Source organism: Chlorocebus sabaeus, chromosome 9 (assembly GCF_047675955.1).
Source record: "Chlorocebus sabaeus isolate Y175 chromosome 9, mChlSab1.0.hap1, whole genome shotgun sequence".
Taxonomy (NCBI): domain Eukaryota; kingdom Metazoa; phylum Chordata; class Mammalia; order Primates; family Cercopithecidae; genus Chlorocebus; species Chlorocebus sabaeus.
Window position 1 is genome coordinate 115852490 of NC_132912.1, and position 24759 is coordinate 115877248.

At 44.1% G+C, this 24759-nt stretch overlaps 1 protein-coding gene across 50 annotated transcripts in view; it reads left to right on the forward strand.

Annotated features, from left to right (window-relative positions):
• Window positions 1–24510, forward strand: part of TCF7L2 (transcription factor 7 like 2) — a 219728-nt gene extending 195218 nt beyond the window's left edge. For 6 of the 50 annotated variants that reach the window (XM_073019330.1, XM_073019331.1, XM_073019340.1 and 3 more), the window contains 9 exons: window positions 921–1023; window positions 2992–3078; window positions 7992–8132; window positions 8732–8891; window positions 9344–9451; window positions 14789–14837; window positions 15435–15485; window positions 16729–16801; window positions 22364–24510. In XM_073019330.1, coding sequence (XP_072875431.1) covers window positions 921–1023; window positions 2992–3078; window positions 7992–8132; window positions 8732–8891; window positions 9344–9451; window positions 14789–14837; window positions 15435–15485; window positions 16729–16801; window positions 22364–22781 — 1190 coding nt within the window. In that variant the 3' untranslated portion in view covers window positions 22782–24510. Of the gene's footprint in view, window positions 1–920; window positions 1024–2991; window positions 3079–7991; window positions 8133–8731; window positions 8892–9343; window positions 9452–14788; window positions 14842–15434; window positions 15486–16728; window positions 16802–17429; window positions 17504–18385; window positions 18412–22363 lie in introns of those variants that run through there. The other 44 variants (XM_073019333.1, XM_073019334.1, XM_073019342.1 and 41 more) reach the window with 27 other exon arrangements.
• The last annotated feature ends 249 nt before the right edge of the window (window positions 24511–24759 follow it).

Consider the following 24759-nt stretch of genomic DNA (forward strand, 5'->3'; position numbering starts at 1 on the left):
GTTTTCATCCACGAACATGCAGTCCGTTCCCTCCTTTACTCTGTTTTAATTCTGTGGTATTGTGCCTTTTGCCTCCCACTTCAACGGCACAGATCAGTTCTTCTCTGTCAGAGTCGTCTGCAGGATGTGCTCCTGTGGAACTGGCAGGCACGCGGTGGCACGTACTTGCAGAATCCCCTCATGTGTGCCTTGTGAAGCTCTTAGCCCCTGCAACGCACAAGGTGCCCATTCAGCAGATGGGCTTAATCCCCACAGGTGACTCTGTCCCCTAGCGGATGAAGTTGCAGAATGGAGTGAGTACACAAGCCTCCAACACCTCCTTGTCTGTTCAGCTCTGGTTCTACCTTGGATAGGATGCCACATGGCATTTGATCAGTTTCTCCAGCTCATCCAAATAAAGGCGGAGATATTTTAGAGGTGTCACCATTTTTGATAAAAAGCAAGGGTAGTAACCTTTTGAATGGCACAGCTCAAAAAGTCTGTTGGAAATCAGGGGAGTAACTTTCGTGCAGATAAGGCATGAAACTCCGCAGTTCGAAGGGCCCGTGTTGTAAGAGCAACAGGGATTACCATTGCTTCATTCCCCACCAGCTGCCGAGCCTTTTTGAGGTTGTTTCTTTTAAACTTGAAACAATCACACCAGTCACGTGAGGCAGAAAGACCCAAGATGGCATATATCTGAGTCTACCCACTATCCCAGTCCATTTAGAAGGAGATAAACTAATTTTTCAAACTGAGGCTAAGGGAAAATGAGCTGAAACCTACCAACAACTCTTAGGATTTATAATCACAAATGAACCTTGTGTTAGGATTCCAGAAGAGATGCCTCTCTTCCTCCTCTTTCCCTGTTCCCATCCCCTAACGAGTTGCTCTTTCCTTCTCTCCCTCCTTTGTTCCTAAAATGCTGCTTCTTCCCTCAGGAATCCCACGGCCTCCGCACCCTCCAGATATATCCCCGTATTACCCGCTATCGCCTGGCACCGTAGGACAAATCCCCCATCCGCTAGGATGGTTAGTACCACAGTAAGGAGTTCCATTTTTTAATTTCCTTTTTGTTTCTTACACGGGCATGCTTATTATTTATTCTGTGCGTGCGTGCGTGTGTGTGTGTGTGTATGTGTGTGTTAGAAGCCAGGGTTGGGGAGGGGGCTGTGGGAGGGCACAGGAAAGGTGTTGCTGAGGTGTCCTGTGGGAATACAGGCAAATCCATAGCCATTCAGATGGATTCTGTAGGAAAAGAGTTATTGGCACTTAGCATTTCGAGACCATGGTCCCCAAAGTCTCTGTGGACAGAGGTGCCCTGAAGATCCTTTATGAATTGCAGAAGACTCCTGGGACTTCCACCCAATGAAGCAGATCATGGCCTTTCTGCTGTTGGCTGCCCAAACTGCAATCATGTCATTGGGGTGAGGCTGCCGAGTCCTCCCTTTTAGGTGTTACATATTTGAGGGCACAGAAGCGGGAACAAGAACTGCCTTGTTTTGAAATCCGGGGTTGGGATTAGGGCATGTTCTCATATGATTCCAGGACACCCCACCTCATGCTGAGCATTACTTCCAAGGTTGACAACAGCAGTGGAAAGTTTTGTCTGTTGAGAAGCTCCTTGGGACTGAATCAGCATTTCTCTGAGAGTCTTTGCATGTTGAATGACTGTGAACAGTGGGAATGGGGCAGTTGGAACTGTCACTGTAGCATGTGGGGCCTTCGTAAGCATCAGTCCTAGTTCCTGGCAGTGCCAGATTATTTGACTGTCTTTTGCAACTTAAAAAAACTGTGTTTTAAATTCAGAGTAGAAAGGCCTTTGATGCATTAGCACACTGTGGCGGGTTGTGTGTATGTGTGTTTTTGCATGAGCACGTGTGTAATATGTGTTTCGTGCTTGTTTCTGTGGATATATTTCTCCTTGTTTGTCAGTGATCTGAACAACACAGGACAATACATTGAATGCTAAAAGGAATAAATCCTGGTAAAACTCAGGTTTGAGCCTTAGGGAAGATGGCCTTACAAAGCCTTAAGGAATATAACATTTTGGAGTGGCTTACCCCACAATTCTACCTGTATTTTTTTTTTTTTTTTGGTTTGTTTGTTTTTGTTTTTGTTTTTTTTTTTTAAATAAAACAGATTGCATTATGTAGTAGCTATACCAAATACCAACCCTGGGTGTAGTTTCTGTTTCTTTGTCTCGCCTTATTTTTATTGGGAGGGTAGACAGGAACATGAGCTTGTGACCCATTTCTTCTAAATAGATGGGGCCAACCCTCAAATAGTTCTCAGTGATCATTTGCCCCATTCAGCTGATGGGGAGATATTTGAAGGCTAGATAAAAAGGAATAGCCAACTCAGACAACCCTCTGTCAGAAAAAGTTGTGTGTCTTTCATGAGGATGCTATTTTGCATGTTGCTGTATTTTTTAATTATTGTAATGAGGTGTGATTGTCTATTGGTTACCCACAATTCTTCTTGGGGACTCTCCCCCCGGTAACTCTTGTCAACACTTGTTAATTTGACAAAAGGCTACAAATTAAGCTCTGTTAATTTAATGTTTTCTCACCGAGATCTAAATACCGAAAGAGGCCCAAAGCGCAACTGAAGTCCTTTGATTCACTGTACTTTATTTTGGTATAAATTTACATTCATTATTGTTTTCCTTTGGATGTGTAGCCCTCAATTAGTGTGATGGCTCCATTAAAGCAAGCGAGACTTCGCCTTTAATTATTACAACAAAACACCTAGTTTCAGCTTGGGGAGAGGGTCTCTATTGACATAAGCAGAGGTTATAAAATTTAATTAGCCATTCCTATCAGATTTATGGCATTCAAATTGTTCTGTGTTTCTTCCCTTTGATCCTTCCTGTACAATCCCCAAGATTTTTGTTCTGATCAAATGAGAATAAAGCTTACTGTGCAGAGAGAACTTTTCCCTTTTCTTCTTTTTCTTGTCCCCACCCCCACCCTTGTTTCAAGTCTCTTACTTTGTACCCCTTCTTTGTAGGCAAGGTCAACCAGTGTACCCAATCACGACAGGAGGATTCAGACACCCCTACCCCACAGCTCTGACTGTCAATGCTTCCATGTCCAGGTGAGTTCCAAGAACCAGGGCCTTCCTCCAAGGCCATGGGTGACTTCTCAGGAAGTTCTCTAGATGGCCACCAGGCCACCCAGGGACCACGGCTACATGTAGTTCTATTAGTGTAAAGCCAATGTGACATTAGATTGTACTCCCAGAAAATCCTGAAAAATTGCCCTGAAATTCCAAGGTAAGTGATGTCTTTCTGGGTAAAATTTTTGAGTCGCTCAGTTGAACAATGTATTTTAAAGAATTAAGTAAGGCAAGGGAGAAACAGGACTGAAGCTTTTTAAAATGCCATTTCTCTGTTGTCCTGTCCTCGGCAAGAAAGGTAGCGGTGAAGGTAGTTTTATTATTATACCAAGAAGAGTTCGAATAAAGATTATTGGTGCTTTCAAAGCTCAGACTCTGATTCCAAGTCAACAAGAAAGCATCCACCTCCTCCCCTCGAAGGTAGCACTGTCCAGTAGAAGTACAGCGTGAGCCACAGAGGGAATTTTAAATTTCGTAGTAGCCGTGTTTTTAAAAAAGATTTTTTTTTTTAAAAAGATAAAATTATTTTTAATGACATATTTTTATTCAATGCAATATAGCCAAAATGTCATTTTAACATGCTATCCCTGGACAACAACTATTAATAAGATGTTATGTTCTTTTTTTGTACTGAGCTTTGGTACAAAATCTGATGTGTATCTTATACACACAGCACTTCTCAGTTTAGACTGGCCACAGTTCAAATATTCAATAGCCACACGTGGTTGGTGCGTATCATAGTGGTCTGTGCAGCTCTAAGTCTTTTAAAGTTAAAAAAAAAATCGTGTGTGTGTGCTGTACATTCGTATGTATTTATATTTCAGCATAGAAATATATTTACAAGATACACTCCTATTCCCGTGTTCTTCTTTTCCTCCCTCTGATTAATTCTGGCTAATTTTTCAGTGACTGCTAGTTTATTTACAAACTGGTTGGCAACAGTATGTTTAAGTAGTCGCTAATTGTTTCTAATGATAGTTTTATTTTCTGTTCATCTGATTTTCAGTCAAGTTAATTAAATCGGTGGAGGTTTAGACTTTGCTGATGGTCTGAAATCACCAACCCATTCTGATGATGGCACATAATGACATTAGCATGCGTTACATGGCAGGGATGCTGTCCCCAGCTTCTTTCCCCAATCCCTGCTGCCAACATGTCAAGCCAAGACCAGAGAAGGGCCTGGAAAGACAGGTCAAGATGCTGCTTTTCCTACTTACAAAACAGTAATTTTGGCAGTGACAGAGAGTTACATTCATTAAGAAAAACAAACTGTGGCATATCTAGCATCGGTAACTATGCCATGGATATCACAGTTGAAAAGATCCATTTTCTACCTGCGATATATCATCAAAATTTCAAAATCCATGCCAGTATTAGTTAGGCAGGAAAACGCTCGTGTGTTCTCTGACCTGGAGAGAAGAGGAAGCATACGCTTAGTAAATAGTGTCATCACAGCTTCGCAAAGCATGGGAATGAATAGGGGGTCTCCCAGGTGGAGAGCACCCAGGGACCACGGCTACATGTAGTTCTGTTAGTGTAGCAGCTTATAGTCCACAACTCCTCTTCCCACCTTGCCAGCATTTGTATATTGCACCTGGTTCTTTTTCATGTTTGTTTATTTGGTGCATTCCGGAGGTTAAAAGTGGTAAAGTAATTGTAGGATAGGGATTGGGGTTAAGCTGATCGATTGAATTATCATTAGGAGGTTAGTCGATGATTTATAGGTGGGCAGGGGGTGGAGGAAAGGAAGGGAACGTCAGGAAGAAAGGTTAGGGCCTCAAGGTGCGGGGAGAGGTGGCCGATTCCCCAGGTAGGCCAAATGAAAGATAGCTAGTTAAAAAGCGTATACAGCAAATTAAATACATTATTGTGGTAATGGGGCGACAGAAGTATAGGTCTATTATACTTACGGCAGTTATAGCAAATGTAGGCAGCTTGCCCTGTTCCAGAACATCCTTTGATATTCATTCTATTCGGCAGTGGGGCCAGGACTTCTCAGAATTAAGTGATGGGTCATTATACTTTAAACACCATGGAGAAGCCTAGATTGGCAATTAAACAGCTCTTGCTGACACTCACTTGTGCCACCCTGTGACCCCCTTTAGATTGAGATGTTGGAGCTCCGGGCCCTCAGCCCGCTAAATTGGTGCAAGGCTCTTCTCCTGACGAGAGCCGGCTCTGAAATCTGCCGGCTTCAAAGGGAGCGAGATCATGTATAAACCATAATGTGGGTGCACCGTGGCTCACAAAAAATAAGGCAGGAAGAGATGAAATGTTACAAGTGCAAGGGGGAAAATGAGAGAATAATGACAAACCTAATGCAACTCAAAGCAGGATTGTTGCACAGGAAAATGCATCCTACTGCTTGTGCATAAAATCAAGGCCGGCAGATGACATCCGGTTAACAGAAACGTGTCAACAGTGAAGTAAAGTGAGAGTGAGTAAGAGAGAAGCCCCTGAGACAGCCAGAAACAAAAATTAGTTGTTCTTAACAAGTTAAGGTTCATCATTATATTCTGGCTTGGAGCCATGAAAGCAGACGGGGGCATATAATGAGCTGCTTAGAATTTTTAGGGTGTTTATTGCATTTCATGAAATAGTTGTCTGCAGAAAGGAATTTCTTAAGCGAAGGTATGTGTATACAGCCCACATCCACATTCATACCCGCTCTCTTTCTGTGCTGAACATTTTTCAGATACGGGAATATACGTGTAGGTATGGGAACTTAGAAATGTGTCTTCTTCATGGCAGCATTGGAAGTTTGCACCCCAAAATGTACTCAGATTGTGGCGTCTTCCCATGGTATTTGGTGTATGTACACACACGTACACATACACACACACACACACACAGCCTTGTTCTCTCTCCCCCTCCCTTTCCCTCGCACGTCTGTACACATATTCTCAGTCTGCACGAAAGGAACATATGTATTTGAGGAATGTCAGGCCTTTAAAATGCACAGTAAAAGCTGCCACCCACCACTTCACCCAAGGGTTTCCAAGAACACATGTTCTTAGCTTCTGTTTCCTCTGAGGCCTTCGAGCAGTGGGAAGGAACAGGGTGTCACTTGGAGCCCAAGTGTCTCCCAAGGGCTCTGCTTTTTTTGTTTTTCACATTATTTTGAGGGGATGGGGATGAACGTTGTGAGCTTGTTTGTTTCCTTACATTTTCCTTCTCTCTCTTATTTTTTTGATACATTCAAAGGACTCGTATGGTTGTTATTTTTAAAGTCATGTCATGCAGTCTTCACCACTGGCTTAAATGTGTAAAGACAGTGGCAGGAGAGGCCACCTCAGGGTGGGAGTTTTGAGTGAAATGTCTACTGTGGCTTGGGCCTTCTTCAAGAATCAGCGTTGTTCATTAACTTTCATTAACTTTCCCTCCTCTGTTGATCTGTGTAGATTCAGTTAGTACTTTAATCATTTTATTATTTTTCACATTAACGTTTGTTACCTCATTTTGGCTGAATGGAAACTATCTCTAGCCCGTTTTTGGAAGAAACTTTGTAAATAAATACGGAATCCTTTCGAGAGAATTGTCGTGATAGATCCTCATTAGGCAGGCCCTCTAGTTCCCACCAGAATTGGCTTTGTGAAGAGCAGGTTATTATTCCTTGGGTGGTACGTTGGACGGTTTTGGTTTGGGCTTACTAAGAAAGCAACAGTTGCCATGATCTTCATCTGAACAGCTTCCCATCTGCTCACTTGAATCACCTTGCCAGGTTGGAGCAGGAGGCTGCCATTTTGTTTTCTTTTGGGATTCTGCCCTCTCCCTCACTACTTTTTTCTATAGTAGGATATGTTGCTGGAAGAGGGGCGAGTCTTCCAACCCAGTACAAATCATGGTGACACAATGCAAAAGAGAAAATGAGAAAGGTGTTTGATCCAGTTGTCAGTTTGCAGATAGGCCAAGAATAGGTTGAAATTAGCTCTGTCCTGGCTAATGTACTTGGTTGGGAAATGCCAATTCAGGCCCTAAAATGTGTCTTAGAGAACTGTCCAAAAAATGAGCAGCATGAGAGGAGAGAAAATAAACTATATCTTTCATTTATAATTTTGATAATCATTTAGGAGACTTCTTAATGATGCATAGACAACATATGAAGTAAAAGTGATATAGGAATCCTAAATTTTAGAGGAGAAAGGGCATACAAATCAGAATCAAAGCTTTATTGTGTGTGTGTGCGCACCTGTTCTTTCCTTTCCTTTTTTTTTTTTTTTTTTTTTTTTTTTTTGCATCTTTCCAGAAAGGGATACAAACTTATTTAAAATGTCCATGACTTATGATACGAACCAAATAGGAACTATTTGAATTTTCCCTTTCTTCCTGCCTCACTCTCTCCCATTCCTGTCAAATGATGGGACACAGCGCAAAAGAAAAATAAAAATTGTATTGCACTTCATCAACAGGATGAGGCCTAATGAGGCTTGCACAGCATTGTCAAAAATGTATGTATATTTCAACCACGTTAATATTTTATTTAGCTGTCAATATACAACAAAAGATTTCACCTTTCATTTTAGAGCTGATTAGGACTTAGGAAATTGTCTTCTTAGATGCCACTAATAATGCCTCAAAAAATAAGTGGACGTGTGATTTCTGGCAGGTAGTCCAAGCCCACTTTTCCGCCCAAGTACGTCAGTTAAATTTGTTTTTTGCTAAATATGTTAAAAATCATAATGTCTTATGTCAGTAGCAATAATGAAGGGGGAGATTGGCTTTAATGACATTATGAGAATCATTATGTTTAATTTATCGCTAATTAATGCTGACAGGTTTCATATGCCTTGCGTTGCTTTCATGTGAGTGTTACGTGCTTTTTTTTTTTTCTTTTTAATTGTGTGTACACATCCCTCCTCATTCATTCATTTTGATTCTGACGATTTACACAGCTTTCTGTCTTCTAGGTTCCCTCCCCATATGGTCCCACCACATCATACGCTACACACGACGGGCATTCCGCATCCGGCCATAGTCACACCAACAGTCAAACAGGAATCGTCCCAGAGTGACGTCGGCTCACTCCATAGCTCGTAAGTGTTGCTGTTTTTCTCACTTCTTCGTTGCCACAGTGTTCTGCAAGCCTGTTGCAGCTACTGGGTGGTGGCCTTGTCCCTAAGGTTGGCCTCGTTTGGTTTGACTCCAGCCAATACCCAGGCTGTATGGGCTCTGTACTGCCTTACAAAGATAGAGAGAGTGCACAGTGGCAGAATCTCACTGCATCACCGCGGGTTAGAACAGAACTGGTTTTTGTGTGTGTGCTTGGATACACTGGGATTTGCAACCACTTCCCTGCCCCCTAACCCTGTACTTGAACATTTGGAGCTTTGTTCTGCAAGCAGGAGAAAACCCTGCCGAGGTGAAGACAGCAACCATGTGCTTTCCTCTCCGGCTTGGGAAAATTGTGTATTTGTGAAACTTGAGGAAGTGATTGCAAAATCCCTCCCTTCCCCCAATCCCTCTCCAAGCTATTTTTATTCCATTTTCTGGGGTAGAGAAGACTAAAAACATGGTTTTTAATCCAAAACTGCAAGACTTGGGGGTTAGGAGACAAGGAGATACGCTCTCTGCCATGGAGGAAGTTGGACCACTACCTTGTTTATTGGGTTGTGTCTGTTCTGTCTATCTCCAGAAAGCATCAGGACTCCAAAAAGGAAGAAGAAAAGAAGAAGCCCCACATAAAGAAACCTCTTAATGCATTCATGTTGTATATGAAGGAAATGAGAGCAAAGGTCGTAGCTGAGTGCACGTTGAAAGAAAGCGCGGCCATCAACCAGATCCTTGGGCGGAGGGTAGGTGACGCCCTTCTCAGGGAGAAGTGGGGGGCGGGTGGTGAGGGACCAGAGTGCAGCAGGTCAGGTGGCAGAATGTCTCTGTCCGCATTTCTGTGGAGAATTCTTGCCCTTCAGCCACATTCTGAGTCCTCGAATGACCTTCATGGAGTCAGGACTAGTTACTCCGCACTCAGATAGCATTCAGAACAGCCACAGCCATACTCTTCCCCCACCCGAGAGAGTGAGTAAATGACAGAATGACATAGATAACAAATCAAGTTTTGTCTAAGTATTCCTGTTAGTGCCAGGACCCAGCAAACAGTCAGTATGTACAGATTATACCATTTCTGGACAGACTCAACCAAAAAAGCAGCAGCGTTTATTCCCTGACCTTGGCTTAGTGTGTGATGTTCTTTCATGCTTTTCTGTTTGTTCATGTCTTTCTCGTCTGCACCCCACATCCCCTCCAGTGGCACGCACTGTCCAGAGAAGAGCAAGCGAAATACTATGAGCTGGCCCGGAAGGAGCGACAGCTTCATATGCAGCTGTACCCCGGCTGGTCCGCGCGGGATAACTATGTAGGTGGATCGTTTTCCTTAGGATAAGAGTCTGTAGAGCTGTGTTGTGCGTCTATATGGACAAAGAAAACAGGACCTGCCATTTGACTGGGGTGGGCCTCAGGAGCGTCCAGTCTGCCCACTTTGAGGACCAGTAGCATCTTCCTGGATCACTAAACTGCAGGGAGGGGCTTCCAGTATGGATGGTTCGATCAGCTCACAGTCATTCTTCAGGGTGGAGAGAGGAGGCTGCAGTCCCATTGTTCCAGCTCAGGACCAATGAGGTTGATTTGGTGCTTGTCTACTTCCTAGAGGAGGCAAGGCTCTAGGATACACCCAAAGTACCTTATGTTCTGAATTAGGTTCCTCAGGCTCCTCAGCAGTGATCAGTGGTATGGCCTAGGGAAGACCAGTGGGTAGGTGTGGAGGAACAGAATTTAATTCCTCCCAGGTCTTTCAGCAGGCCCTTTACCCCTTAAGAAGGAAAAAGAAAACTATTGCTTTGTGCCATGGTGCAGTAGAAGTTAGAAGCCTATTTCATCCTGAGAAGAGCATGATGGGAATATCCCTGAAAGCAGCCAGAGGAAGTCAGCCTTTGGCAGGATGCATGGACTGACTCTGGGTCCAGCAGGGGCAGGGAAAGGTGTGCTATGTGGTGTGTGTGATCCTGGGCTCTGTGTTGGCTACAGGATCTACCTAGTCCTCTCTTGGGTTGTAGGAAACACCATGGTATGATTGTTTTTACTAATTGCAGTGGTTGTGACCCCACGATTCCTCTCCTCCCATGAGCACACTGTCTTCCAGAGACTTCTGTCCACTCTTAGGGGAAAACCAAAACTTGTCTTAAGGCCGGCACAGGCCTCTCATCCCCTTCCTGTCAATGTCTTGGAACCGTGGATGGTTACTTTTCCAGTTACTTTTGACTCTCCCACTGGCATCATCCGCGGTGAAGCAGCTCTACGTTTGGGGGTTGAGGTCGTTAAATTATTACTGAACTGAGTGTGCACTTACTGTGCACAAGTTATTACAGGGATTCAGAGTTAAGTCGGACATCTTTACTCCCTGAGAACTTAGCATCTGCCAGGAGATCGCAAACATCTGCGGGCCTATGTGATCCTGAAGAGGAGCTGCTTCTGCCTGCTCTGATGAGTGATTTCAGGCCTCCTTCCTCTTTCTTCTCATACTTTTAAACCCGTGCTTGCAGTGCAGACGAGGGAGAAGGGAGGTGCCCCTGGCCATCTTTCTCGAGGCCCTGCCCCCCTAGCTGGCAGCGCTAGACTGTGCTCCTCCTGGGAGTTGCATCAGGAAGGAGTGCTGGCACCTCTTGGATGGCGCGTGTGTTCTACTGAGAGAGCCCTTGTCGCTGACAGATGGGCTTGCACGGGGTCTCCACTGCTTGGGACCTTTCTGTTTGTCCCCAGCATGTGTGCAGTGGGGAAGCCTTTCTTCTGGAGCTGAAAGGAAGAGGATGAGAAAGTGAATGCTCTCCCACAGGCTTGCTGTTCACCCCCACCTGACCCTGAGGTGGAGATTTCCAGCAGCAGGCAGGCTCCATAGCCTCCACGTACACAACCATATCATTTCAGGAAAGCTGCTCTCCTGGTTTCGGGTCAGAAGTTCTTAGAGTTCATCTTGAGCTTCTACCTGCTACAGACCCAATTCTTTGAGTAATCTAGAATGATACCACAGAGCGGAATTCAGCTTCTCTGTAGAGATCATATCCCCAGTAGACATTTTGGGTCATAGTAGGGCCTTCATGTACAGCTGTGCAGGGCGTGCACTGCACAACTCTAGAGTATGTCATTTACACTGGGGTCTATGTGAATGGTGCCCCCTGGAGTTGTGCAGGGTGAAATCTCTACAAAGGTACAAGGCAGACTGTGATAGCTTCAAAAGAATACCGTGTTTGACTTGCCTCAGAGTCGTTTAGAGAAAGTATTGCTCGAGGCTTTTTGTGACATACTTTCTGGGTTTCAGAAGGGCTGTGAGGCACTCAAAATGGCTTTAGCTCAGTTTTAAATTTGGAAGATGGTTTGGTATAATAAGGGAACTCCTGAGACGATTTGAGGTTTAGAGATCTGGATTTAGGGCTCTAGGAACTTTATCTCTTGTAAGAGGTACTTAGATTCCTAATACAATGACTCATTACACATGGGTGTGAACACACACACTCACACTCACTCCTTCCTTTTATGCACTAGGGAACACTGGGACTAAGAACCGCAGCATTGACGCTTTTATGGGTTTGAATGTGGTAGCAACTTACTAGTATTTTTTTTTTTTTTTAAACTAACTTGACATGGGAGTTTCCATAAATTACTTTGGTCATTGTAAACTCCAAAAGGTTCTTCTGGAAAATATTTCCTGAGCTCGCCTCATGCCTCTTTCACATTCCTGCTTTTCCAGCCAACTGGTAATGGAAGACTTTATGTCTCTACCTTAGGAAAACAGAATTGAGTGAAAACAGTCACATCTGGGTTGTCAGACTTGGCACATTCTCTAGAGACCAAGAGAAAAAAATCTTGAGTCCCACAGTAATATCTAAGCCCTGGGGTTATATTTGACATTGTTTCCTTTCTAACCCTCTACACTAGGTAAAGGATAGAGGTCCCATGCCATTTGCTCACCTGAGTTTCTTTTCTTCCACCCCTATATTAGGCCCTTTCTTTCTTTTGTTACATTTAAGGGGGTAGTAGGGTGGCCACCTCCCTGGAGACGCATCTTCCTCTTCACTAAGCTTAGGGTTTATCCACTTTCTCATGTCTTCTTTTTATTAAAACACAGTCCCTGTCCTCCAGAAGTCTCTAGTCTAAATGAGAACTTCTTCAGTAGTCACCATCTCTATGCTATATCCTAAAGGGACAGCTTCCTTGTGGGTAGAGGAATTTTCAGATGCCTCCACAGTATATTGCAAGGAACTGGAAATGGAGATGCTTTTTCACACGTGGCTGAGAAGCCCTTGTCTATGGGGATGCTGATACTCCATGAAGTTAAAACATTTCTGTGCCCGGTTTTTATGAATACTTCAGGCTCCTAAGTGAACCGAAACTAGGCCCACCTGCCTGTTCCAGGACAGCCAAGTGGCACTTTGCCCCTCACGTGCGAGAGGCGCGGGCATGGAGATGGTCTGTTGCAGGCCCATGAGATGCCAGCTTCATGATAAAGCACATGAAGTCCTTTTAAAAGAAATTGTACATGAAGGGACATAGCACGTTTCAATAAAAGCCCTGAGCAGAAGGCCAAAACAAAGCTCCCAAGTGGCACAGGCCCCTTGACCTCATAGAAGAGAGAGGCCATTTCTACAACAGATGGCCCTCAGCCCTAGGGTGGAGCCTAAGTTTGGTGGCATCACCGAGCTTGAGGTTCTCCTGACAGCTGACAGAGCCTAACATGTTCTCGAGTTTCTTTCTTTCTTTCTTTCTTTCTTTTTTTGTTTTTTTCTTTCTGAGACGGAGTCTTGTTCTGTCGCCAGGCTGGAGTGCAGTAGCACAATCTCAGCTCACTGCAAGCTCCGCCTCCCGGGTTCACACCATTCTCCTGCCTCAGCCTCCCGAGTAGCTGGGACTACAGGCATGTGCCACCATGCCCAGCAATTTTTTTGTATTTTTAGTAGAGAGGGGGTTTCACCATGTTGGCCAGGATGGTCTCGATCTCTTTACCTTGTGATCTGCCCGCCTTGGCCTCCCAAAGTGCTGGGATTACAGGCGTGAGCCACTGCGCCCAGACCTCAAGTTTCTTTCTACCTATCATTGTCTTTTTCTCTTCTGAGCTGACATCAACATATTGTGAGAAGCTTTAGGTGAAGGCAACTTTTAGCTGTTCTGAAACATATAGAAATGTAAGACCATTTCATTTCGATGTATGCCAGGCAGCTACTTCATCTGGGCAGGACTATGAGGGGAGGGAGAACTAGTTCAATCCGGAATGAGGCAGTCACCCTCTCCTGAATTCCCCCCAGTCCCATTCCACATCTGCAACCTCGAGCAGACGGTCAGGATACCAAGAAGGATCAGGTTGGAGAATATGAAAGACTCTATGCAGTTCATCTCCTAAACCCCTCACTGAAAGAGCTTCCTTGGAGGGTAGGCATTAAACATGCAGGCAGCAGAACTTTGTGGTTGAGGGCTTTGGAGCCAAGACCACCTGAGTTCTCTCCTGGCCCCACCACTTGCTAGACGTGTGACCCTGGCAAAGTTACCTAACTCCTCAGTGTTCTTCTCTGTGAAACTGGAATGGCGGTAATACCTGTTGAAGAGGATTGTTGTGAGGATTAAAACGAGTCCATCTGCGTAGCACACCTAGAATCATGCCTGGCACCTGGCATAGGCTCAATACATGTACCCATTCTCGGGAGGAATCGTATCCTCATTATGTCAGCTAGAAGAGAATTGAGGGAACGTCTTCTTTCTTACAGGTGTCCACTCAGCAGGTTTTTGTTTGTTTGGTTTGTTTTCTTGTTTGTTTGTTTTTAAACAGAGTTTCACTCTTGTCACCCAGGCTGGTGTGCAGTATCATGATCTTGGCTCACTGCAACTTCTGCCTTCCGGGTTCAGGTGATTCTTCTGCCTCAGCCTCCCGAGTAGCTGGGGCTACAGGCACCCGCCACCACCATGCCCGGCTAATTTTGTGTTTTTAGTAGAGGCGGGGGTTTCACCATGTTGGCCAGACTGGTCTTGAACTCCTGACCTCAGGTGATCCTCCCACCTTGGCCTCTCAAAGTGCCAGGCTTATAGGCATCAGCCACTGCTCCCAGCCCACTCAGCAGTTGTGAAAGGAGCCCATATGATTCCTGGTCCTATTTTACCCTTTTTCCCCACATCTTTAAAAACCAACTCTAAGAGAAGCCCCTGCTAAAGCTTTCATTCTCTTGATTGAGAATGGGACCCTTTGGCATTCATAAGTAAGAGCTGTGAGCAGGTCAGGCAGGGCAGCCCTTGAAGCTGGTGCAGCCATGACCACCTTCATGTGCTCCTCAAAGATGGGCTCTCAGACTGCTTGCAATGTCGTCATCCCACTCCTCTCCGAATCTTCCTCATGCAGTCCCCCCTTCCCTTTTATGGATCCAATGCTGTGGGTCAGGTTTGACAGTGGACATAGGTATATGAGAAATGAGAGCTTCCCTTCACCACCCGCCAATCCCTTCTCTTCTCCCAAGAAAGGCGTGTCCCTCCAGCTGGGGTACAATGCAAGGGCATTTGGCTTGAAGCGGGGTTGGAGGTTGGACAAATACCGGGAGTTGATGTGGATGGAGATGGCAGTATGGTCACTTCCTCCTGCCTTCTCCTTCCAGGTGCGCCCAGACACTCTTCTCACGTCTGTTTCTTGCAATAATTCCCTGTGTTTTGTCTGTTCATCTAGGGAAAGAAGAAGAAGAGGAAAAGGGACAAGCAGCCGGGAGAGACCAATGGTAAGTGACAATCATCAGGTTAGAGGAAGAAGCCGTAGCCTGAGGACCACCCTTTTATGTTAGGTTTCCATCTGGGGGAGGCAGGAGAAATTCAAGGCCAGGACATTGTGGGGGAACCCTTCTTAGCCAGCCTTTTTGTTTATGCATTTTAATTAATTGCTTCATGACTGCCCTTTTAAAGCTAGTAACATCCATTGTTGCATGAAAAGCACATTGTAATTCTAGTGGAATGTGTTTTAAAATAACTGCAAAGCCTATAACTGGAGAGCAAGCGGTAGGCATGCCTATGCCGGGATTTATACAGTCTGCTTATTTTGTATGTGCCTGAGAAGGAATGAGGAGGGGGCGGGGCTTAGGGGAGTAGGAGGGGGTGTGTGTGAGTGTTTGATATTAACTGGGCTGTTCCTGAATGTTCTGATGCATGCCTTTACAGTGGTAAATTACACCCATTTTAAATTAAGGAGGTTTGTCATTCTCTAGAAGAAATTAGAAATACTGCATAGGCAATCTCAGAGGTCCCTTGGAGAAGGCCAGGCTTTTACAAACAAACAAAACAAAAATTTTGAAGGCTTTGTATAATTTGTTCTTTTTTTTCAGAACACAGCGAATGTTTCCTAAATCCTTGCCTTTCACTTCCTCCGATTACAGGTGCTAATGTCATTTTGAGTCATTAAAATAGTTGATAAACTGTTTTTTAATTTTTCTTGCCATTATAGTTTTATTAACATTTAAACACGTATGACATTTGAACATTCTTTAAAGTGACCATCAACACGGTTTCGTATGTTTCGGTAGATTTTTTTTTTTTTCAGTTGCTTCTGTTTTTTTTTTTTTTTTTTTTTTTAATTTAATTTAACCTTTGTTTTGTTTCTTTATTTATTTTTTCCCATAACAGTTGTTTAAGCAGTGATGACAGTGATTTAGAGTTGAACTAACTGTGCAAATTGAATATGCAGTATTTCTTTAAAAGAGACTGGTTAAAAAAAAATGGAAGGAATTCAGTAATAAACCTCCTTAATCTAATGGCATTTTTTTCATTGCTCCCACTAAGTTTTCTCACGCAAGCATGCATCCGCAGTATGATTATTTTTTCCTTTGCTTTTTTTTTATTTTAGTTTTTTTCTTCCTTTTGCTTTTCTGCTCATAATTTGCAAATCCACTAGCATTTTACTGACTGTGCCTGCTTAAATGCTGCTATGAGCTTCTAACTAACTCCTAACAGCTCATTCACACAGCCTGTTTACCTTTATCTGTTCCTCTCTTAATAATTAATGAAAATAGATTTTAAAAGAAAAGACGAACATTCCAAAAGCTGCAATATCCCAGTACCACAACCCTTTTCTTTCTTTATTTCTTTCTATTTTGTTTCATTTTGTTCTGTTTTTATTTGTAATTTTTTTCTTTTTTTAAACTATTGTATTCTGAGAAGAAAAAAGCATGTTACAAACTTAATTCCCTCCTTCGCTTTATTTTCTTCTTTAAGAAAAAAAATTGAGAGAAAAAAAGGGAAAGCAGAACTAAAAGAGGAAAAATATTTAAAAGAGTTCTTCCGTGTCTAACTTCCCTTTGTCAGCTCGAACCAAATCTGAGAGACAGTCCTTAAAGAAGGGATACTGCAGCTTTATTTGCAACAGCTAATTTCAAAAGTTGAATAAGAATGTGATTTTTACCTTTTTTTTTTTAATTAAAGAAAGTTAAAAAACTAAAGTCAATATTTTGCAATTAGTAACCAGGTCATTGATTTATTCCCTTTTTTATTTTTATTTTTTTCTTATTTGTATCTTTCTCTTCCCCCCCTCCCTCCCTCTCCCTCTCTCTCTCTCTTTCTCTCTCTCTCTCCCTTTCTCCCACGTTCTCCTCCTCTGCTCGCTTCTCTCTTGAACTCATTCAGACCTGAGCGCTCCTAAGAAATGCCGAGCGCGCTTTGGCCTTGATCAACAGAATAACTGGTGCGGCCCTTGCAGGTGTGTATAGTTTTCCAGATTCGCTGTGCTGGTTTGCAGCTGGTCTATTCGATCCTCTCCCCCTTCTCTGGCCTGTTGCTTTGTAGCTCTGTGTGTGGATCTCAGGAGACACAGGGGAGTGGGACACTGCCAAGTGTATGGGCTCTATGAGGGATGTGCTTGTTCTCCTGCTGCTGCCAGCCAAAATGCCACTGTAAAACAGCATCACTCATGCCTCCTCGGGTCAGCGACAACAAACCTTAGTGCGCCCCCTCCCAGGCAATGTTACCTGCCAACCCCTGTCCCTTCCTTGTGACAGTCCAGGATCGGAATCCTGGCCTAGGTAGAAGCAAATGACGTCACCTTCTCCCCTCCTCTTCTCTCTCTCTTTTTATTTATTTATTTATTTTTCATTGTTGTTTTTTGGTTTCTGGTTGTTGTTTTGTGTGTGTGTGTTTTATTGTTTTATTTTATTTTTTTTTTCTTTTGACTCATAGAAGTCCTTTCCTTTCATGTCCTTGGTGAGGGAAGATTATCAAGTAGAACCAAGGTGATAGAGAAGAAAAGGAAGCGGTAGCTGAGATTTCACATCCAACTGAGCACGACCCACCATTGTGTTGTATTTTTTGTGTTTACCTTATGCTAACAGATGCAAATACTCCAAAGAAGTGTCGGGCACTGTTCGGGCTTGACCGACAGACTTTATGGTGCAAACCGTGCAGGTATATTACCACTGCGAGGCCTTTGGGAAAATCAAAGCATTCTGTCCTTCCGGTACCTTAGCGTGATAATTTATTTTGACCTCGTTCCCATCTACCTCCCCTCTGGCATCAATGACTAATGATCCTCATTCTTCAAAATTTCCTTGCTAATTTTATGCCGTTTCCTCTCCCCACTTTCTCTTTCTCTCTTTCCCCGCTGCTCTCGTCAGTAACATCCCTGGTGGCAGGACTGAGACCACAGCCTTAACAAACAAGGAGGGGCACTTATCTTTTTGCTTTGAAAGCCAGCATCCTGGAGCTGGCCCGGCCCTGTGAATGCCTCGGTGGCCCGGGTACTGAGCACAGAGAGCCACCCTTTCCAAAGGTTTGAATGAGTTAACACTTGGCAGCAATTGCATTCCCGTGCACTTAGAGTCGAGACATATGGAGAAGGGTTCTGGGGTAGGCTTCTTCTTTCCCTTTTTCTTTTTCCTTTTTGGTTGTTTTATGTTTAAAAAACCACATGTCTGTACAGAGGAGCTTGGTTAGCTGACATTGTTTTACAGTGCTGAAAAAGAAGCGTGGCATTGAACGGCATGCACCAGCTAAAGGGCTGCAAGCAGTGAGTCATGCAGTCTCAGACTGCAGCGTCCCTAGGCCTGCAGAATTAACAAAATACATGTATATATATAGCACTGGTTCCAAAACGAATCAGAATAGCCCAGAAGTGTCCAAATTAAGCACCCATGTTCCACCTGCAGGTCTCCATCCAGCCTGCATTCTCAGGGAAAGCGTAGGTACTTCCTTCTTGGTGGAGGGATACCAACTAGCTCCTGTCTCATTTCCTTTCCTTTAATGACCACCTTTGGTTAAATTTGTTGTTTCTTTGTTCTGATACAAGCAGTCTTTGAATTTGGAATATTATGATGGTAGGTATTTCAACACCCCAAACACGCTTCCCTGTTTGTAGTGCCTCCCTCGTCACGTGTCCCTCCCCTTCATGACTTTGCCATGTGCTGCGTGTTTAGACGTTAGATCAGATGTGCATCCCATTACGTGCATGCCCACGAGTCTCCTGTGTCTCTTCCCCCCTTTTCTGATGCCAATACGAGAGATCGGTGAAGTGCCTCATGTTGACCCCAGCCCATTAGAGGAGTGAGGGCCTGAGAGTCTTCCCTGAGAGGGGGCCACACAGACAGCCCTCTGCCCATGGAATGAGGGATTTGGGGGCGAGTTGAACACCCAGCAGGAGAGGAATCCCCAGGCATTCTGTGAGACGGGAGTGTTCACAGAGCTGACAGATGTCCCTTTGACACAGTCCTGGGGTCCTCTCTGCACAACAGAAAGGAGTTTTGTGACAAAGTTGATGGAGGAGGTTAGGTATTTAATTAGGACTAGCCAGGGAGGGCAGGGACTCTGTTGAGCAGTGAATTTGTCAACATTTTACTTGTACCAGGTGGGAAGATAACTAGCTGTGGAAGCCTGTTCTGAGATGCCCTGCCATGGCCAAATGACTGGTGAACCACAAGGGTCACTAAAAGAGAGGGTTTCTCATGATGTGTAGAAATATACAACTGACACTATTGTGTGTGCCTCACAGTAAGGCCGGTTCAGGTATCTGCTTTGTTTATTTTATTAATGGGGTGAGTGGTGGTTTTATGAATCCTCTTTTTTTGTTTTGGAAGCAGTTGCTGCAAGTCAGACTTTTTGTTTCTTGAAGTTATTTCTAACATTGACCCAAATGTACGTCCCCCATTTGGACATAGCTTACACCTTGCTTACAGCCTGGGTGTATCTTCAGAGCCCAGAATTTTATTGATATATTAAAAAAAAAAAATCTGTCAACCTAAAACTTTTGTAGCTGCTTCCTGTTTGAGCAGCATCGTTTTCTAAAATGCATCTTGGAGGGGCTGTGAGTATGGCAGCCTTTCTGCTGCAGATGCTGAGCTCCTGGTCCTAGGTGCCAGAGTTCCCCAGGTCCCCGTCTCCACCTGGTTTTCTTTCCAGTCTCAGCAGTGTTCAGACTTTCCCGGCAGACGTTTTTCTTCATTGGTGACTTTTCCATCCCATGGAATGATGAGCAAATACATTTCTGCTGTCTTTGAGGGACGTTATTCCAAAACAGGATCAGGAAAAACCTTTAGTTTCCTTCCAGAATAAGTAAGAAGCTAGAAAGGGGTTTTTAAGAGGCCACTCTGAATCGAGGTGAAGCCTAGGTTGGGGGTGCTAAGAGTATGGGTTACCTTCCCCCTTTTGCTCAACTTTTCCTTTTAACATGGCTGTGGCCACCCCTGGCTTGATGCTGAAACCCAAGGACAAAATGTACTTAAAAAAAAAAAAAAAGGGAAAAAAAAGAAAAGAAGTTGCCAACTGAGGCATTTTCTGACTTGTCAGAAGTGTGTGTGCGTGCCAGCTGCCCTGTGCTCAGCCACCTTAGAAGACCCATCGCTCTGTCGCCATAGTCTTCATGTCCCGTGTTGCAGATGCCCCTCTCATTCCTGTGATCTGGAAACTTCCACATCATGAGGGTGGGAGGGGTGAGGAAAGTACCAGAACGCTCCTAGCCAATCAGGGCTCCTAGCTTGCCACACAAGGTTTCTAGTTTTATTTGACATTTGTGGACATTTTAACAAGATGCTGTTTTGAGCCCACCAAGTTGCTTTTCCCATCTTTTCACTCTGCCCTAATATAGCATGGAATGCTGCTTGGTGCCGTTCCCTTGTCTTCCTGGTTGTTCTCCCCACTTCTTTCCTTCTCCCTTTCCTTTCCTCTCTCTGTTTTTCTCTGTTGCTTTCTCAGTTTTGCTTATGCGCCCACCCCCACCTCCTTTCCTTCTCCCATTTTTAAAATGCATGGACATCTTAGTTTTTTGAGCATGTTTTGATCTGCAGGCTAAGGTGGTTTAAAACTCTGAGAGGCTTAATTATTTATCTTGGTTTCTGGGATGGAAGCAGAACCCATAGTCTATTTACTCTCTCCCAGGGAGAAAAAGGAACCTTGCCAAATTGAGGGTGACAGGGGGTGGTGCTTGCTCCCCTAGAGTTCCTTCTGACCCAGAGGGAACAGACAGACACCTGAGGCCACTAGCCCCCATGAATCAGCCTCTGGGAGGCAGGGAGGACTGAGCATGCTCCCTTAAACCCCTCCCCTCCTTCCCTGCCTTCCTGCCATCTTGCTGAGTCCAAACCCCACGCACACAGGGGCAGGATCAGACAGCTCTGGGGCACAGGCCGAGAGGAGGAACTCAGCACACCCTTCCTTTCCAAGGCCAGTGACATTGTCTGACAGTGGCTGCCTTCAAGCAGGCAGCGTCTTGGTTGCTTCCAGCAGCAGAAAGCTGGCCAGCGCTTACACACGTGTTTCTGGTTGGAGTGTTATCAGCCATGGTTCTGACAGTATTCTAGGGTCCTTAGATGAGCACACTTCCTGTATCTGCATTATTTTTATAGCATTAGTGGGGTTGAGCCCCAGGCTCACCTTTCCTTACCAAATACCATCCCATCAGACTGGGATTAATGGGAGGAGAAGCTTTGAAGTCATATGCTCAATTTCTTGAGTTGATTTTCCCCGACCTCATCCTTTGATGCTAAGCAAGAAAGGTTCTGAAATTATCATTCCTATTTCTTACATGAATGAGTAGTGAAGAGGGGAGATGCTGGTTTTGGTGTAGGGCAAAATTAGTCTTTCTGGTTTAAACACGCACGATAACCCAAACCCAGGAAGGTCCATGCTGCGATTCCCTGGCACTTCTTCTTTGTTGTCACTTTGGTGACCAGCTTGTGCTGCACCCTCCATTGACTGGCCTCGGCATATTGACAAGGGCAGGATGCCCCTCCATCCATCCCATCCTCACCATCTCTCCTTCCAACCTTCTCACTACGGGGTGGGGGAGGGGAAAGCCCCAAATCTTAAAAAAAATAAAAATAAAAAAAATCAAGTTTGAATCTTAATTTAATCCACAACCTGCAGGCCATACAACCAGTTATTCTTGTTCCTTTGAATCATTTTCTGTTTTTCTTATTCTTCCCCCTCCCCCACCTTTGTTTATCCTCTTCTACCTGTTTTTGGTGATTTCCTTTTTTTGTTTGTTTTTTGTTTTTTTTTTTGTTTTTTTGTTTTTTTTTTAAAGTTTATTTTGTTTTATTTTTGTTTCCCTTCCTCCCTTCTCACCTGATTCTGACCTCTCTTGATTTGGTGTGGTTCTTAACAGACAAGCCCGAAAGCTCTCTGGGCGCCAGCAGCCTCATGGTGGTGGTGTGTTAAAACCTTTAAGCCTCTTGCTAGCGCTGCCTTCAGCTATGTGGGCTCAACAGTGAGCATTTTGAGAGTTTCATATTGATACGAGGCGGCTGGGGAAGGAGCTCTGTCTTTCTCTTTTAAACACACACACACACACACACACACACACAGACATCACTGGGGGATGGGGGTGGTAGTGGTGGGAATGGGGGTGAAGGGCCGAGGAAACTTGATGGGAAAGTGAGGGATTGTCTAAGCCAAAAGAGCTTTTCAGTTCATGTCAATTTGGACAAAGCCACTTGCTGGCAAATAGATGCCACTGTCTGCAGGTGGCCACCTCCATGCTGCTCTCGTACATTTGGGCAGGGTGGGGCCGTGGGTGTTTAGTAGGGGTTGGGGGAAGCAGGTAAAGAGCTCAGACTCTTTAAATTTGTGGTTTGCCAGAACGGGCTTAGATCTGGGCACCGTGAAGTGAGCGACCCAGCCCCGGGGGGGCGCCACCGTAATTGTCCTCGGACCATTGGGCATGCCACCTCTGTGGGACATCCCTTAGGTGACCTCAGCTTGGGTGCGAGCATTCGGTAACTCTCTCCCTTGGCATCTGTGCCCTCTATTCACACATAACTCTCTCCCCTGTTTCTAGGAGAAAAAAAAAGTGCGTTCGCTACATACAAGGTGAAGGCAGCTGCCTCAGCCCACCCTCTTCAGATGGAAGCTTACTAGATTCGCCTCCCCCCTCCCCCAACCTGCTAGGCTCCCCTCCCCGAGACGCCAAGTCACAGACTGAGCAGACCCAGCCTCTGTCGCTGTCCCTGAAGCCCGACCCCCTGGCCCACCTGTCCATGATGCCTCCGCCGCCCGCCCTCCTGCTCGCCGAGGCCACCCACAAGGCCTCCGCCCTCTGTCCCAATGGGGCCCTGGACCTGCCCCCAACCGCTTTGCAGCCTGCCGCCCCCTCCTCATCAGTTGCACAGCCGTCGACTTCTTCCTTACATTCCCACAGCTCCCTGGCCGGGACCCAGCCCCAGCCGCTGTCGCTCGTCACCAAGTCTTTAGAATAGCTTTAGCGTCGTGAACCCCAGTCGCTTTGTTTATGGTTTTGTTTCACTTTTCTTTATTTGGCCCCCCTCCCCCCCCACCTTGAAAGGTTTTGTTTTGTACTCTCTTAATTTTGTGCCACGTGGCTACATTAGTTGATGTTTATCGAGTTCATTGGTCAATATTTGACCCATTCTTATTTCAATTTCTCCTTTTAAATATGTAGATGAGAGAAGAACCTCATGATTCTACCAAAATTTTTATCAACAGCTGTTTAAAGTCTTTGTAGCGTTTAAAAAATATATATATATACATAACTGTTATGTAGTTCGGATAGCTTAGTTTTAAAAGACTGATTAAAAAACAAAAAGGAAAAAAAAGAAGCAATTTTGAAGCAGCCCTCCAGAAGGAGTTGGTTCTGTATTATTTGTATTAAATACGAGCTTGCGAACCAATCATTTTACATCTGGTTTTTAAACCGTAAGGGCACCACGAATGCAGTGCCATTACTTTTTTGTTTTTTTTCTGTGTGAAACAACTTTTATTGTGATGTTACTTGTTATTGTTTAAATGTACAGAAACAAAGGGTAAAAATGTGTTAATATACCTTGTTCCATGGTGTTGTTCTTTTGGGGGGAGGGGATGCTACTCAACACTTAATAGAATCACAATGCTGTTGGGCCAGTAGTATTTATTGCTTTAGAGATTGCTTGTCGTACCTGTATGTCGTCCCTTTTTAAATATGTTTTCCTTTTTCTTGAAACTGTATAAAGTTTTTTTTCCCCCTTAGCATAAGCATCTTATATATAACAACTCATTTGTACAAGGTTTTTAAGTTTATATATAAAATGTGTATATATATTTTTGTTTCCCTTTTTGACTTTTTTTTTTTTTTTTTTTTTTTTTTGCTGTATGAAACCCAGTTGTCACCAAATGGACATTAATAGTTGCATTAAGGATCAGTAGCATTAACAAAAGTTGCTTTAAAAGCCATTATGTAAAACAAGACTTGAAAATGAGTGAGGGAATTTTAGCGACACTGTCTGAGCAGCAGTGGGAACCATCTTTTTCCCCTTTTTACTCCCAGTGGGATGCCCTACCCTGCGCCCTTAGGGCCTGGACTGACCGTGTGCAGAACTTTACGTGCCAAAATTCTCAGTGAATTTAGCTTTCTCCCTCTTTTTGATGCTGTAATTTTTGTTCATCATGTTTTGCTGTGATGTTACATAGGTAGATTTGTATGTAGTTTTAATGTCACCTATAACAAAATGTGTTTGGTAGCAGATTGTCCAGAAAGCATTTTAAATGAAGAGGTATAAACCCTTAAGGGCCAAAATTCTGTATATTAGATTACTCTTACACGAAAAACCGGCTGCCGCTTTTATGTACACATATTACATACGAGTAGGCAGCAGACTTTAAAACTAAAAAAAATCTAGGCATGTTGATGTTGCAGACTGCTGTATAAAGCTGAAACCTGTTCATTCAGTGCCATTGTAGTTGACATGAAGCGATTGTAAACCTGTCTCCGATTTTTCTCTGGTTTATTAAAATGCTAACTATAACATTTTTTGTGAATACTTTGAATGTTTCCTAACAGTTGTGATGTTACTGTTCCGTTTTATGCTCTTATTCCAAGTTCATTTTTAATGGTTTGGAAGCCATTTTTGTAATGAATAAATGTTCATGCTGTACAGTATCTGTAGCATGCTGTTCTGGATTAATAAAAGCAACTTAGTCTGTGCAGATAAAGGCTGGTCACTTGTTTCTGTGATTTGGATTTTTATCTCTAGGGAAACTGGACCTACTGTAAGCAAGAAAAACATATTCCCAAGTTGGAACTTGACCATACAGTTAGTGTGTGGGTGATGACTTAGGTACCAGAATGTGGTCTTGGACTCTTGTAAGGGGTTGCTCCCCTCCCCTCCATCCTCGTGGCCCATTTGGTGCACCTTGTGTATCTGGTTTGCGTAACGTGTCATTTGCAACGAAGATGGTCAG